Here is a 16,502-nt window from a genome sequence, read left to right on the forward strand (position 1 = left end):
TAAAGCACGCCGGTTCCACAGCACGTCTCTTCCTCGTCAGCCCTCTCCCCTGTCTGCCACGTGCCCAGCCCTTAAAGCCCCTCTGTCCTGGTTCCCCAGGTGCCCCCAATGTTCTTGATTCCCTGGGCCCGGTTGATGTTCCCTCTAGCGCAGCTGGGTGGAGGGGGAGGTATCTCCCTTCCACCACCCGACCACGGGGCCGGTGCTGCGGCGGCTGGCCCCTGGTCAATGGCGTGGGGTTGCCACAACACACACACACACACACACACACACACACACACACACACACACACACACACACACACAAACCGACAGCCCTGAATGAATCAAACCACATCCTCCCCCTGGCTGAGCAACTGGTCTCATATCCCGGGGGTATTATTGAGCAACGTGATCCGTGAACGATGTGCTTGTGACATCAGCCCAGGGATAGTGTTTCCGTCCCAGGTCTGTTCCTCTTAATTTCCTGTCCCTGCGGGTCGAACGCATTATTGCAACATCAGAACCCAATCATGATTAAGTCCGTGTCAGCACCTGCGTCACGCCGACGGGACGTGAGGAACGCGGTGGGCGGAGCCCTAATAGGTTCACCGGGAGGGCGGCCGGACGGACAGCCACCCTCGGCCCCCTGCGGTAAACCTGCCCGGGAATCGTCTCACACGCCCATGGAAGAACCACGCGTGAGTCATCAGCGACACGCGTTATGTAAGATACATATTATGTATCCCCCCCTCCCTCCCCCCTCCCCCCTCCCTCCCTCCCACCTGAATTACGCGTCCTCTGCTCCGGCTTGTAGACCGATGACATAACCTGCACGCAGCAGGCATCGGTGCGGTGTGAGTACATCCTTGAGTTTAACCACACAGCCCCCGGCACAGGTCAATGCTGTGCCTGTGACCCTACTGAGATTACCGGGCGCTGCCGTTCACTATAAGACCCAATCAGTTGTGTCATCATGGCACAAGTATCAGCCAAGTTAATACGCAAAGCAATGACAGACGTGAGGTAAGGAGTTCGAGAAAAACATTGGAGATAATTATAGCCTACTTAAAGGCGTTTATATTAATTCATCTGTGTATTTATTTTTCTTGTTTGAAAAGCTTATCGGAGGAATACATGTTTGTGACCATGTTGTTGCAGTTGTAGAGACCAGTAATACCTCACCAAAACAAACTCAGCGAAAGCCTCCAGGCCAGAGCTCTGCTCCAGGCCAAGGAGAGGTTTTCACAGGCTGGCGGCTTGTTTTGTAGGCAGCAGCACTCTCTGCTGTGCTTTAAGTTGAACTACATCTGCTAAACTAATATAGGATATGCATCGTATTATCATTACTTTATTTCAAGAGCAAAAGTAAAGATTCGGATCTTGGCAATATCCTAAAATGTGGTGACATAAACCGCGGCTGTCTGTGGATGACAAGTATGACCTAAAGCAAGGCGAGCCTGCTCCTTAATCTGCTCCTTAATGACAGGTACCGCAATTCAGCAGTCGCTCTTGCACTGTTTCCTCAGACCATAGAGGCATCCAACAAACAGCAGGTCAGGCACTTAACACCACACTGAATAAAGAGATCAACTTATTGACAAACTCAGGAACACATCCTGTATGTGTGTCCGTACGTGCGTAGTTGGGTGTGTGTGAGTGTGTGTGTGTCTGTGTGCTTGTGCTTATGCGTATGTGTCTGTGTGCGGGTGTGTGTGCGTTCGTGCGTGCGTGCTCGTGTGTGTGAGTGAACGTCCAGGTCCCACTATATGTTTCACAACGTTGGGCTGTCCAGTTTGAGCCGTCCTGAAAGCCTTTCCGGTGCGAGAGCCGCGCCGAGGTCCGGTGTCCAGTGTGCGGCGCGGAGCCAGGGCGTGTTGGACGAGACGGGCCCTTGGCTGCGCGTCTCGGCAGCTTGCGGCGGATTAGAGCGCAGACGGTCCGCTGGCACTGGGGAGCGGCAGGACAGATGGTGTTTAGCCTGGCTAAGCTCTCGCTCGTCGCTGCTCAGACCCCACATCGATAGCCAGTGAACTCTGCCGCCCGCCACGGGCGGTCTGTGCGCGGTACGAGGGGAGGTGGGAGGGTTGTTGTGTTTGGGTGCTGCTAGATCAGCCTGACTCATGGGTTGTTTTATGTGTAGTCTGAGTTCAAAGAAAACCGAACGTGATTTGGATGCGTTAGAAACAACAAACAGCCCTAGCTGTATTAAAAGATACGGCCGCCACTATCCAATCACTCCGATAAACCCAGTGGGTGGTTGCTTATGTCTGAGTTCATGGCTTTGAATGCATTGTTTTTTTAAGTTGCTTCCATTCAATCCTTTCATGATGAGTCGAATGTATAATCCTTTTGTTTTGATTGAAATCACTCCACGAGGCGAGGAGACACCTGCCTTCCTCTCCAGAGCTTTGACCCTCATCCCTCCAGGACCAGCAACGGTACCGACTGATAAACTGATCGGGCGGATCAGTCTGATAAACCCCATGATGCATCAGAGAGGGTCAGATCATGTATGCATGCGATTAAGGATGATTTTATCGGGGAGAGAGTGGGAAATGTTTGTTAATGAGGTGAGAGATGGCTCAGGTCAGGGAGGGTAGGATGAGGTGGTTAGGATCTGAAAGAAATGCATTTTGTCATGCATGAGTACAAACATGATCCGACTCAACCATGTGATTTACCCAACGTTCAACAAGGAAATGAGAAGAAAAGATTCCAGATGTACTCATGATATTTCTTTACTTGCATGTCATTTTGAGCTATAAAATAGGGATTTATACAACCTTTATGAGTATACAGTTAATCCAAAGCCTGTCTGAATGGGATCTAGAGAACACAGTTGAGAGCAAAATAAGATGAACAAAGCTACTCAAGATAACGGAATGGAACAGGAACGCCATGACAACACCGTTGACATTACGGAACGCATCGTCATGACAACAGAGTTTGATGTGTTTCAGGAATCAGGTCGTCCGCATCGGTCGGTGCAGCAAGGTTGCCGTGGTCCTTTCAGAGGTCAAAGGTCATCTGGTCAATGATTACGACTGGTCTGTACTGGGGCGACTGGCCGCTTCCCAGCGCTGGGACAGCCCGGTCACATGACCCCCCGGTCTGGAAGCCCGGGGCCCCTACGGAGAGGAGAGCAGAGACCAGCTGATGATGTCGTGGTGTGTGTGTGTGTGTGTCTGTGTGTGTGTGTGTGTAGGCAGTCTATCAATCTGGAGATGAAGGTGCAATGTTTATCCATAACAAATAATGCAGATTTCTTTTTTTGGCATAAAGCTTTCTATGTTTGGTCAGCCCTTACTAAAAGCTGTAAAACACTTTCTTCCATGTTCGGATCAGTAATCTTCCCATGTAAGTTATGATCCAAATGAAAGTATTAAAATGTGTGTGCGTGTGTGTGTCAGTATGGGTGCGTATGTGTGAGTGTGGGTGCAAGCGTGTGTGTGTGTGTGTGTGTGTGTGTGTGTGTGTGTGTGTGTGTGTGTGTGTGTGTGTGTGTGTGTGTGTGTGTGTGTGTGTGTGTTTGAGATGTGCTTACTTAAACCCCCCCCCAGTTTTTCAATTAAAGTGTCACATCACGTGTATAATTATTCTTTCAGAATGACCTTACAAAACATTCAAAACAGCCTTCCCCGAGCATTAACCACTCTAGATGTGAGCGCAGAGTGATGGGGCTCAGGGGTTGTTGGGTAAACGCAGTCTAATTGCTATAATTGACTTCGCATTGCCTTGATCCCATAAATACCAGCTGCTATCTCCTGAAGCTCGAAACAAACACAGTCATTTACTTTAACTCTTTGTTCCAGGCAGGAGACAAGTTGTTCCCTGTGAGCTCGAAACAACACACACAAACACACGCACGCACACAAGCATGCACGCAGGTACACACACACACACACATGCAGATGCAAACACACACACACACACACACAAGCACTCGTACACTCACACACCCACACACACACACACGCACACAAATGCAAGTACACACACACACACACAGACACGTTAAACCAGAGGGTAGCCGTGGTTACAGTAACGAGAGCCGACATGTCACCTGTGTCTGGCCAGAGCTCGGCCCGCCTGCCCTGGGCGGTGGCGGCCAAATCCGGTCCAATTTCCCCTTGGACTGCTGCCTGGGATCTGAGGGAACGCACACAGGGCCACACAGATTGCACTGAGACAGCCATAATACCAGCATTATGCAACCATGATATGACCATGACTCACACACAAACACACATACAAACCCCTACACTATGCTAGCTGGGGCGTCAGACTGTTGCCCTGCAGCCTGATCTCTACACAGAGAATTAATGAAGTTTAGAATATCTTAGACATTTGTGTAATATTCTCAACAAAAAGAAAGGCGGCAGGCGTGTGCTGCTTAGGCGGCCGCCTGAGCTGTCAAGTGCGGTGGGAAACCCTGCAGTATGAACGGTGTACCCCTTGCTTCTGGTGTGCACGTAGTGTCGTGCGGCAACCCTAGCCGTCTGTGGGCTCACCTGCTGCTGTGCTGCTGTCTGTGGGTGCTGTTGGGTCCTCGTCCTCCTGGGGCTCCATGCTCTCTCCGTACAGAGCACACCTCTGTCTGCGCAGCTCCTCCTCTCGCTCCCTGGACTCCTGGATGTCCTTCTGGACCTCCGGCTGGCGGGCCAGCGCAGGCCGCAGCTTGACGAACGGATTCGCCCCCAGAAAGGGCTGCAGCTTTTTAGCCTTGCTCCGGCTCCCCTGTTTGGACGCCAGGGCCTCAACGCTCAGAGAGTCCATGCTCCTGTGATGGCGCAGATTGTGCTCGAGCCTGCGGTAGGGCCCTGCGACAGGGCTCCGGGACCGGCACCTCTCCCTTCTCCACCCCCCGTTGGTGGCCTCGGATCGGGGTACCCGGAGGGACTGGGTCCGGCAGACCGGCTGGCCCCGCAGAGACAGCATCTCCATGCTGCGGGTGCGCTCCAGAACCGAGGGGTAGACGGGGTCCGTGAAGGTGGTTTTACTGAGCCTGACCGCCCCCTCGGCGGAGCCCTGCAGGAGGCCCTCGAAGAGCTTCTTGGTCTCCTTCAGTTGCCGGGTCCCCTCCTTGCGGTACTCCCCGGGGATGGTGCCCTGGTTGACCAGCACCAGCTCCCTCTGCCGCTCCTGGCTGATCTCCTTCTGCATCTTCTTCTCCGAGAGCTGCCGGGTCAGGCACCTGCCCGTGCCGGCTTCTCCGCCCTGCAGCTCTTGGAGGAGGATAGGGGTCTTGAAGGGAATCTCCAGCACATCGGGGTTGATCTCCACAACGGGGGTCTCGGTGGGGGTCGGCGCCCCCTGCGCATGCGACGGGGAGACGTCCGCCGAGACCCCGGTGTCACTCTGATGATCGCTTGGGATGTTCTCTAACCGTGGGACCCCGAGGTGAGGGCGGGGGGCTAGGGTGGGATCCACCGGTATCGCTACCAACCCCTCTTTGATAACACCCTCTTCAGTCCTTTCGATCTCTCCCTGTCCCTCGGTCCGTCCATACTCTTCATCCTCTCCCACCAGGGTTGATCTGTGCTCCACCCTTAGTTCGACTTCATAAGCCCCGCCCTCCTCCCCCGCTCCCAAACTCTCCCCCTCACTCCACGCTGCACCGCTCTCCAGCTCCCCTTCCTCTCCTTCATCCGCCGCCTGATTGGCTGAGACCCCGGCGGGCGGTGTGGTGGGCGGCTGTGTGTCCTGTCTGTCCTGGACGTACTGCAGCCGCTGAAGCAACAGCTCCCCCTGCTGGATCACGTAGGATATGGCCTCGCTCCCGTCGCTCTGACTCTGTCTGCGCTCAGGTTCCGGCGTGGGGAGCAGGAGCTCAGTGTGTTGGTCGGCGGAGGACTCGACAGTGAGGTGGGTGGAAAGGGATGGTAGGTTGTCACTCTGCCTCCTGACTCCCAACTGTTCCTTCACCGTGTCACTGTCCAGCGGTTCGACAATATCTGGTACCTCCATGATGTTTTCTGGATGACGGTTGTCTTCCGGAGCGGACACAATGTCTGTTAGGTCTCTCACATCTGAAGCAAGGCAGTCATGGCCGGCAATAGCCCCATTTGTTGGGCTGAGAGAGTTTGTGCCAGCAGAGACAGAAGAGGTGTCCTCACTTTCCCCCGGAGATGTAATCTCCGGGGGAAGAGATTTGTTCTGCCCTGAAGGCAACAGGGTGCCGCTCTCCTCTTCCTCTCGACCGTCCTCCAGGTCTGAAGGGGGGGAGGTCGAGGCCTTGTATTCCTCAGTGGAGATAGTTACCCCCATCCGACCAGAATGGCTCCCAGATCCCTCTTCAGGGTCCTTCGACATGTCGGGACTGCGCGGTTGCTCTGATGCATCGCTGCTCGTTTGCGCCAGGGTTTCGACTCCGCCCGCCATAATCAGGCTTTCAATGTGTTGTGCTGTATTGGCGTCCTTCTCTTCACAGGCGGTTTCGGTTTCCATATCCCCTGGCTGCTGTTGATCCTCTGGGTCCCGGTTCCTCTCTCTCTCGCTGCCTGTTTCCTCGTCCGTGACCTCGCTGTGCTCAGCCACCGTCTGTCTCTCTGCAGGGCGCCTCCCTAAGCCGGCAGGATTTCCCTTAGCCTGCGTGACCTCACCTGTCCCTCCAGCGGGACAGCTCACGCAAGGATCATGGGCAGGGGTGTGAGTCGGTGGCGTAGCTTCTCCTGGTGGCGGTGGTGGTGCGGTGCACCGTCGTGGAGGAGGCAGGAAGACGTAGACCTGAGCCTCTACACCGGCGGCGCCAGAGGCAGCACCGGCCCCCAGGTCCGATCCATGTGTCTGGGCGGAGGTCGGACGGGGGGGTCGAGGGTCAGGGTGGAGGTCCAGCGTCATCCACAGGCCCGGGTCATCCCGGGACACCGGGCTCCCGGGGGAGCTCGGAGAATCTGCCTCCGTTGCCATGGTAACGGCGCAGATGAAGCACTGGCACCGGGTTCAGTCTCCCGGACCGCACTGATCACGAGGAGACCACGAAAGTTACCGTCACTTGTCGCTTTAGTTGAATGCAACCTGTTTAAGTGTGCCTTCTGTTGAGCCTGACCTTTTTACAAACCATTACAAAACAGCAAAAAAGTTTCTTTAATATGGAGCTCTTTTTAAAGGCATGTCACTGGTAATGAAAGAGCTTTCATGAGGTGCTACATAAATTCAGTCGAGTAGTTATTTCAGCATCTTTGTATTATTCCAGCACATGGCTCCACGCTCCGTCCTATTTGCCTGTGGGTGTGAGTTCACCTGTCTATGTTTATTTTTTTATAGATTCTCTCTCACTTGTTCACTAAGCAGGGGGATGTCCCCTCCTGCTGCGATCCGTTCGGCTCACTAGGACGACCCCTCCGCTAATCAGCTTCCTGCTGTCGCCGTGCCGACGCAGCGCTACAGACGACCATGCTGCTAATGAGGTCTATAAACGACATGGATGCCTGTGAAATCACATCAAACCATCCAGCTCCCTTCGGAGGACCCACAGAATTACACCCCACAATTTCTTTAGTGTGTCAACTTTAGCCGAGGCCTTTTTCCAAAGCCATTTGCAGCACATGTTCGGTCATTCAGGCAGGGGGTGAGGGCATCTTGCCCTCGCTGGCCTGTTGCCGGACTATTATCAACAATAGATTGGTGTGGCATTAAAACCAGACCAAGATCCTGATCTTGCCGGTTTGAATAAGAAGTGATGCTGGAGAGTCATGTAGCCTCCATCTATATTCATACAGATTCATATGTCTTCACTCTTCACACCTGCATTCATGGATTCAGGCAGGGTGTGGGATTACCAACCGCAGCGCCACATTGGGACAGGAGATATTAATACAAGGTAATGAGCTTAGCTGTGTAATTCCACTCTCTACGCTAGGGAGGGAATGATGCTGCAGCATTACTGTTAACACACTCTGGATCTCTACTTACAGGGACATTGATACACACTCTATTCACATGCACTGGTGGAAAGGGTTTCAACGCTTATGCTGTAGTTAAGTACAATACAGATCTACTTTGCTTGGGGATTTTTAAAGCAAACATTTTGCATTAGACTTTCCTTCATTGTCATTTATATTTGTTTTGAGTGAATGAGTAGGTTGTTTTCAATTACTAGGATGTAAGTAAAGATTGCTGTTCTTGTGGGATGGGTGTTTATAGGTCTAAAGAAAACATAGACTTAACATCTACATTTTACTGAACAAAGTACCCCCAATTTCAAAGGAACAGGCGAGAGAGAGAGAGAGAGAGAGAGAGAGAGAGAGAGAGAGAGAGAGAGAGAGAGAGAGAGAGAGAGAGAGAGAGAGAGAGAGAGAGAGAGAACCCTAGTATGAAAGCACCAACCTGTTTGAGAGCTGGCGTGTTGGACGGTGACCCCCCTGTACTCACCTCAGAGACACCGATATGAGCCTTGGGGCTTATGAACCTGATTAACACCTGCAGGACTCGCACACCTGCTTTCTGTCAGCTGACCTGAGGATCAGGATACGAGTAGACAGATTCCAGCGGTCATCAACAAAAATAAGGAAACAACAACCCTTTCAAACAACATTATTTAATGATACATTCCAGTTGTCCAGTTGATCACAATTCTCCAGCAGCTACAGTCAAGTGGTCAAAAACTGGTTAAAAAATAACCCCAAAGAAACATGAGTAACATTTCAATATTGTAATGTTAAAAGTCTATATGTTATGAAGATATTTTATTCAATTAAATGCTTTGTATCCTTTGGAAATAACGTAGGATACACAGTCGATTTGTACCGTAACGAATACAATTCTTCCTTTGGGCTCTTAATCCATGTGAGTGATGCGTGATCTCTTGGCTCAAGCCTGTATGCGAGCCCCGGTCATTGTAGTTCTCCTTGTCTTCCAGCAGGGGGCGAGCATGGTTTACATTAAATACGCTTCAGCGGTAATTCAGTCACCGTTCCTCACAACAAGTGCTCTGTTCTCGGCCACGCGGATAGAGTAGTGGTTGTAGTAGTCCACCGCTTTCCACTTGGATGAACAACCCAAAACACAATTGTTATCCAGCGAACTTTTCTCTTATCTTAGTATGATGTCGTCTGTGGTCACTGCAAGGCGTTGTACCTATTTCGTACACAATATGTTCGATCTGCATCTGCAGAATGAACTAAATGATCAATTATAATCATGTGGTGTAATACTAACCTGAACACAATGTTAATGTTATGTTTATTTGAATGAAATGAATGTCATGAAATTGTCATGTATTGTCAAATATAATGTAAGAGGCAGCCATGGCAATGTTTGTTTGCTATTTCTTAGATTAATCAGGTTAAATAAAACAGCATATAACATGCTATGATCTGTGGCAAATTCTCTCTCTCTCTCTCTCTCTCTCTCTCTCTCTCTCTCTCTCTCTCTCTCTCTCTCTCTCTCTCTCTCTCTCTCTCTCTCTCTCTCTCTCTCTCTCTCTCTCTCTCTCTCAATCTCTCCCTCTCTCCCCCTCTCCCTCTCCCTCGTTGTAGTTCTCAGTTTTGTCCAACAGGAGGCAGAAGTGGCTTGCGGTACTTTCTCGTTTCCTTTCTTTATTTCTCCCTCTCCTTCTCTCCTCCCCCTCCCTGCTACATGACAGAGCAGCATTGACAGGCCTTGGGTTTGGAGGACTCCTCTGTCTCCTTGCTCCCCTCCTTGGGTGTGGCCGGCTCCGAGGGCACCTCGTCAGGCTCCGCCCCCTTGGCCGGGGCCCGCTTCACGCTCCCGTCCAGCCGGACCTCCTGGAACGCGCCGTCCCGCTCAGGGGCCCCGCCCGGCCCCGCGGGACCACCGTTCGCGGAGGTTTCTAGAACCTCCTCTTTCTCCTCTTCGTCGCCGTCTTCGTCCCCGGCGTCGATGACCACTCGCTCCACGGTGAGCACGCCCCCGCGGTCGTCGCGGCCCAGGGCCACGCCCTCCGGCCCCTCCCGCTGGTCGGAGTCGGCGTAGCCCAGGAAGGTCAGGACCACCGGGGTCTCGTAGTCCGGCACCGCCCCCGGCGCCGCCTCCGTGACGATTGGCTGACCGGCCGCCTCCCTCACCGTCATGGCAGACTCCACCAGGCCGCGGGTGACGGCCACGCCCCCTCCCTCCTCCGCTCCCGCCTCCCCGACATGGGCCCCGCCCCCCGATCCGCCCCTCACCTCGACGACGCGCGGCGACGCGTCCACGGACCCCGCGGCCGCCGGGGACCCCCGGGAGCGTTCTCCGTCGTTGGCGTCCGACGCCGCGCTCGCGCTCGTCGTCACGGCGACGTCGTCCAGCAGCACCGTCATCCCCACGCCGTCGATGGCGCTCAGGATGCGCCCCAGCTCCTCCGCCGAGGGCTGGGCGCCGCCCCCGCCGATGGCGTGCACGCTCTTGCGGCCGTCGTCGAACACCGTGGTCGCCGTGGCGCCCACCGGCGCCGACATGGGCGCCACGGAGCGGACCACGGTGGCGCCCGTCCGGGGGTCCACCTCCACCTGCACCGCCACCATCCCCAGGACTGCAGCGGGACGCACACACACAACACACACACACAAAACACACACACAACGGTAAATGGTTAACGGTCTGCATTTATACAGCGCCTTTGTAACCAGTGGCCACTCAGTTACCCCCCCCCCCCCAACAAAAGACACACAAGACATTGAACTGACATATCAGCAGACTAATTTGCCAGTAAATCATCCATTTGTTCTTGGATATGTGTCTGGCCCCCCTCCCGTCCAGACAGAGTCCAGGCAGACCTCCAGGGTTGGACATTTTTTTATGTTGTTGGTCCACTGTCCAATTGGATCTGTAATGGCTATTTGTGGTGTGTGTGTGCGTGTGTGTGTGTGTGTGTGTGTGTGTGTGTGTGTGTGTGTGTGTGTGTGTGTGTGTGTGTGTGTGTGTGTGTGTGCATTGTGGCAACCCGGCCCAGGCCAATTAAGGATATTGGGAGCACCTGAGGAACAAGTGGAGAAGCAGGGCTTAAATAGCCTGCTTCTCCACTCATTCGGGGCTCTCCCAGCCTTGGAGCTCCTGCAAGGAGAGACCGGTCCTCGTGGGTGACGGGTTTCCACCCACGAAGAAGGGGGACCGCTGATTCCTCCCGAGGTTTAAGTTTTTGTGTTTGGAGAGACTTTATGTTCTTAAATAAACATGCCTTTTTTGGCTTTCACCAAGGAAATGGTGTCCTGTTTGGGAGGAATTGGTGCGCTCAACGTGTCGGGTTGCCACATATGGTGGAGAATGCAAGCAACTCGACCGAGCTACGGGCCATTTTGGGTGGGAGCGCCCACCTCAAGCCACCCCCAAACCGGAGCCGACGCAGCCGGGGCCGACGCAGCCGGAGTCGACGCAACAGAGACGACGCCGCCAGAGACGACACGCCGCCAGAGACGACGCCGCCAGAGACGACGCAGCCCGAGACGAGGCTGCGGGAGACGAGGCCGCGGGAGACGAGGCCGTGGGAGACGAGGTCGCGGGAGACGAGGTCGCGGGAGACGAGACTGCGGGAGACTAGGCCGCGAGACGAGCCACGCCGGCAGCAGAAGCAGCCATGCTGCGCGCCGGACCGCTGCCACCTCCGAAAGGCCACCCGAGGCTTCAGCAAAGGGTGGAGGAGTGTGGCAACCCGGCCCAGGCCAATTAAGGATATTGGGAGCACCTGAGGAACAAGTGGAGAAGCAGGGCTTAAATAGCCTGCTTCTCCACTCATTCGGGGCTCTCCCAGCCTTGGAGCTCCTGCAAGGAGAGACCGGTCCTCGTGGGTGACGGGTTTCCACCCACGAAGAAGGGGGACCGCTGATTCCTCCCGAGGTTTAAGTTTTTGTGTTTGGAGAGACTTTATGTTCTTAAATAAACATGCCTTTTTTGGCTTTCACCAAGGAAATGGTGTCCTGTTTGGGAGGAATTGGTGCGCTCAACGTGTCGGGTTGCCACAGCATGTACTTGTTTGTGTACGTGTATATGTGTGTGGTACGTGCATGTGTGTGTGTGTGTGTGGTACGTGCATGTGTGCATGTGCACTTGACTAAAGTTAATCTCAACATCCCAGGCAAGCACGAACAACTCCACAGCTCGCTCATCAACGGCTCTGAAGCCCAGCGTGATAACAGCTGGCCCAGCAGGGAGGCAGGCTATCACGGGTGAGGGGCTGGGGGGATTCTACACATCCCAACATGAACAAACACAGCAGGCTAAATATAACAGGGCGGATGGCTTCCAGGGGCCGAACAATCCTTAAGTCCTTCCCAGGGGCCACAGCAACATGGACGCGCGCACACGCACACGCACACGCCCAAACACACAAACACTCACTCACACGCCCACATTCACATAAGGCAAAATGGACACACAGTCACACATAGAAACAGATACACATACACATACACACACACACACACACACACACACACACATTCTCATCAGCGAGAAGAGTCACGAGGGGAAAGAGGGGCAGGGGGCCGACAGGATAAACAACATCTCTGTCCACTCGGCCCCTTGTCTTGAAGACGTTCTGCTGATCCTCTATGGGGGTGACGCATCGAGGTCACCCTGGGGTGCAGAGGAGCTCCAACAGCCCGCTCAGAACCTTTCATTCCCAATTTGTCTCGGAAATGGACAAAACAAATCTTGTGATTCACGAGAGATGTTCCCTGATACCAAAAAGAGGAAGAGCGTGCTCATCAATCGTTCCTAAGGACGTCTGAGCCGCCTGGCATGACCTGCGTGACCTGCATGACCTCTCCAGCTCTCAATTACCCACAACCCCCTTTGATCAAACTCTGCTTCTGCTCGTCTGTTCTTCATGCAACCTTGCCCACAGGAAGTGCAACTGTTTTAATTGGATATTTTTAACTAATGCAGCCTTACAGCAAGGATGTTATTTTAATCTGTGATGACGAGAGAGGGCGTAGCTCTTCTGAAGTAAGGGCACTCACTGGCGTGTTGAAGCCACACGTCTTTAAAGGCGCCGTCGGCACAATTTAAGAGCCATCACTTGAGTGTTTTGTTCGATTTTGCCAACCGCCGGCCACGAAGGAGTGAAATGCTCTGTGAGATTATCTGTTTTGGTGGACTGTGCGCCTGTCTCTTTGTGAGACCAGTTACATTTTGGACCGCTCCCTGCTCATATCTCTTTCCCTATTTGTCTGGGAATCCAAACTTCTCAACGACAGAGAAAAGCGACGAGTTAAGGGAGCAGAGTTTGACAATCGTGATCTATTCACCTTTTTTCTCTTCTCTCTCTTGAAATATCTCTCTTTCACAAATGAAAGTGTCATGGTGAAAAAGGGTTAGTGAGAGGGTATCATGTAATATCCTTGGTTGCTATACTGGCTCAGTATCACTGCTTTTTCTTTATCACATTTGTGTCGCTGTGTCCAGCATCACTGGACTGTGCTGTTGTCCCCGGCCCCTGTCCTCACCTGATCGGCCATCTTGGCCACCCTCGTGGAAGATCTGTTGTGACATGTCTTCGGTGATGTCACTTCCTCCAGTCCCTGAAGAAAACGAAAGAGTTTTAATGTACCGTCTCAGAAAAATTAGACTGTAGCTCTGAAGTCCTGTCGAGGGGCACAAAATAAACATTTGCACCCGGGCATATCACCATGATAAGCCACTGGATACATTACACATATTTTTTAGTCGGATGTCCCAAATTTCATCTTAAGAAAATAAAAGCACCCCAAGTTTTGTGATCTCCAAATTATTATGAATAAGGTGATTTTCATGCTGGATAATAATAACCAAAATAATGATCATAATACCAAACAAACATTAAATCTCGACCATCTCCTACCTTGGATGTAGACTTCTTTCCCTGAACTCACCTGGAGAGCAGAGAGAAGAATAAATATGAACTCATCTTTAGGAACACATATAAAGAATATTATCCAAAATGATAATGACACACATTTGTGTGTATGTGTGTGTGTATATGTGTGTTGTTTGTGCGTGTGTTTGTATTAAAAATGTACATATGATGTTTATGTGGTTGTTGTTACCACACAACATACCAGTAGAGTGTGAGAGGATGTTTGAGAACAAATGCCTGTGTGTGTGTGTGTGTGTGTGTGTGTGTGTGTGTGTGTGTGTGTGTGTGTGTGTGTGTGTGTGTGTGTGTGTGTGTGTGTGTGTGTGTGTGTGTGTGTGTGTGTACGTGCGTCGTAGGAGTGTTTACTGACCACAGAAGCTGAGTCCTTCGGTCCTCTGATGCAGACTTCCTGTTCTCCTTCCTCAGTCGTTGATTGACTTTTACAAAACAGACCCACAAACACACACACACGAACACACACGCACAGAAGGTTAAGACATTCAGTTGATTGTAACCCATTATAAACAGAGGGTGCTGCTGTTACACACAGGCCAAAGCATCCTGCAGATCCTTCTGGGAGAGTGTGATGGGGGATGTAGGGAAACATATGTGTTGGTGTATGTGTGTGTGTGTGTGTGTGTGTGTGTGTGTGTGTGTGTGTGTGTGTGTGTGTGTGTGTGTGTGTGTGTGTGTGTGTGTGTGTGTGTGTGTGTGTGTGTGTGTGTGTGTGATCGCTCACCTGTGCAGCTGGGGCAAGTCTGACTGTACCTCGAGGGCATCACCTGGATCACTGAACCACTGATCTCTTAAGGACTTTTTCTGGAGAGAGAGAGAGAGAGAGAGAGAGAGAGAGAGAGAGAGAGAGAGAGAGAGAGAGAGAGATTTAAAATATGGAGCTAACGTTGAACTCACAAGGTAATGTGTTGTTAGTTATTCCCATGTCTCTGGCATAACGTCGACACTTTTAGCAACGCTGGATTCCAGGACGCTTGATGCTGTCTTAGCACTCCTCGACAGAGCGAGAGGAGCCCGGGGCGCTGCCATTTTGGATCTAGTGTGAGGTCGTCACGTGACAAAGGAAAGGTGTCACCCGGCTGCTTCCTGTCCCGGCCGCCGAAACCACGACCGGCTGCTCACGAGGTCGCGACGCTATCGCGGCTCAGCATTCGATTTGGCAAAGAAACCGCAGAATCCTGTGATCTCTATCAGATGGAGAAGTTTGTCGTCGTTGGTGGGTAGTGTTGGAAGGGGGTATCTCTCTAGTGGCCCTGACACATCATCACTACGACTGCCGATCATTGGCAGAGAAGGCAGTCGGACGGATTTGGTAATGGCCGCTTCAACATGTGCAATCGGCGGAAAAGTACCCAAATGGGTTTGAAAAGGTCAACGAGGGCTTTGACGACCGCCGATCGCGCAGCACACACTGGACAGACTCAGGGCACCGAGCTCGCCGGAGTGTCCGACGACCGATAACCTGGTCGGTGTGTCAGGGCCTTTATGTGATGCTTTCCCAGGTTTTCTTCCCTCTGGGTTTTGGGAGATGTCCCTGTCCTTTTGGGGGTTGAGCATAAGTTAGGGGTGTCGTTTAATGTGGTCCTGTATAGCACTTTGAGACTAAAACTGTGATTAAGGGCCATACAAACCAATTTTTCATGACATTTACATTTCCTACATGAGGACTGGAACTATGAATGACTTGTTTTACCCTCTGCCCATCACAGCGGCTGATATGTCAAATATGACAAAGAACAGAATCTGAAATGTACATTCAGACACTTCCATTTAGGACACGTAGCAGACACTTTTTTCCAAAGCGTCTTACAATAACTACATTTGTTAAGTGTGCCAGGCACTCACAATCAATAGGTTAACCCATACCCCGTATACAACAAAGAAGCTAGGATACGATGCTACACAAGGCAAAGTACCCTTTTTAAGAGTGTATAAGTACCAGGACGTCCAAACCCACAATAAGTGCATACATTAAATGCATACATTAAGTGCCAGGACGTCAAAACATATATAAGTGCATACATTAAGTGCATAAGTTAACTGACAGGATGTAAAAAAATAAATAATAATAATATAAATATATATATGTATATATATATATATATATAATAAGTGTGCATTAGAGAGGTGTTTTTAGGAAGGTTAAGGGGGAGACATTAATGAAGGAGAGGTAGGCAGGAAGTAGAAAGTTAAATCTAACGTCATTTCTACTAATTCCACAAAAGTATAGTAGGGATTTATAATGGGTTAGAATTCATTACTAACCCTAACCGTAACCCTAAACACTTGTGCCCAGTTAGATGAGTTAAGCTAACCAGTCATAAAAAACAAAACAAAGAAAGCCATCTTCATCTTCGTCATCACATCTCCCCATCCAAGCCATTACTTTCACCCCAGTTATCAACCGCCTCATGATGCGATCGTCTTCTTCCTGCCGCTGCCTGAGTCACGCTTCCCGTCCACGTGGACGTGCTGAGCGGGCTGAGGGATAGGACCAGGCAGCCCCGACACTGGGACCCACACAGAGCAACCAGAACACCCCTCGTCTTCCAGGCTCTGTTATAATAAGGGCCAATGATTGGATCGTTGGAGCGAATGCTTCCGCCAAGAGAATGAGATTAAGGCATAGGCCAGCTATGCTCTCATCCGGCGAGGCTGTCGGCTAGGACGGCTCTCTGAGGTATGGGGTGTCCGTACCAGAGGACAGCCCTAGGAAGGGACAAACTGTCCA

General features: G+C 51.8%; 1 protein-coding gene across 1 annotated transcript in view; it reads right to left on the minus strand.

The window, feature by feature from the left end:
* Nucleotides 1-9,557: 9,557 nt before the first annotated feature.
* Nucleotides 9,558-16,502, minus strand: part of LOC130402466 (paralemmin-1-like) — a 19,284-nt gene continuing 12,339 nt past the window's right edge. The window contains exons 5-9 of the mRNA XM_056606636.1: nt 14,496-14,575; nt 14,127-14,193; nt 13,742-13,772; nt 13,368-13,442; nt 9,558-10,456 (exon numbers count right to left, since the gene is read on the minus strand). Of these exons, the coding sequence (XP_056462611.1) occupies nt 9,558-10,456; nt 13,368-13,442; nt 13,742-13,772; nt 14,127-14,193; nt 14,496-14,575 (1,152 nt within the window). The remainder of the gene's footprint in view (nt 10,457-13,367; nt 13,443-13,741; nt 13,773-14,126; nt 14,194-14,495; nt 14,576-16,502) is intronic.

The sequence above is a fragment of the Gadus chalcogrammus genome, chromosome 2 (assembly GCF_026213295.1).
Source record: "Gadus chalcogrammus isolate NIFS_2021 chromosome 2, NIFS_Gcha_1.0, whole genome shotgun sequence".
In the NCBI taxonomy this organism is placed as follows: Eukaryota; Metazoa; Chordata; class Actinopteri; order Gadiformes; family Gadidae; genus Gadus; species Gadus chalcogrammus.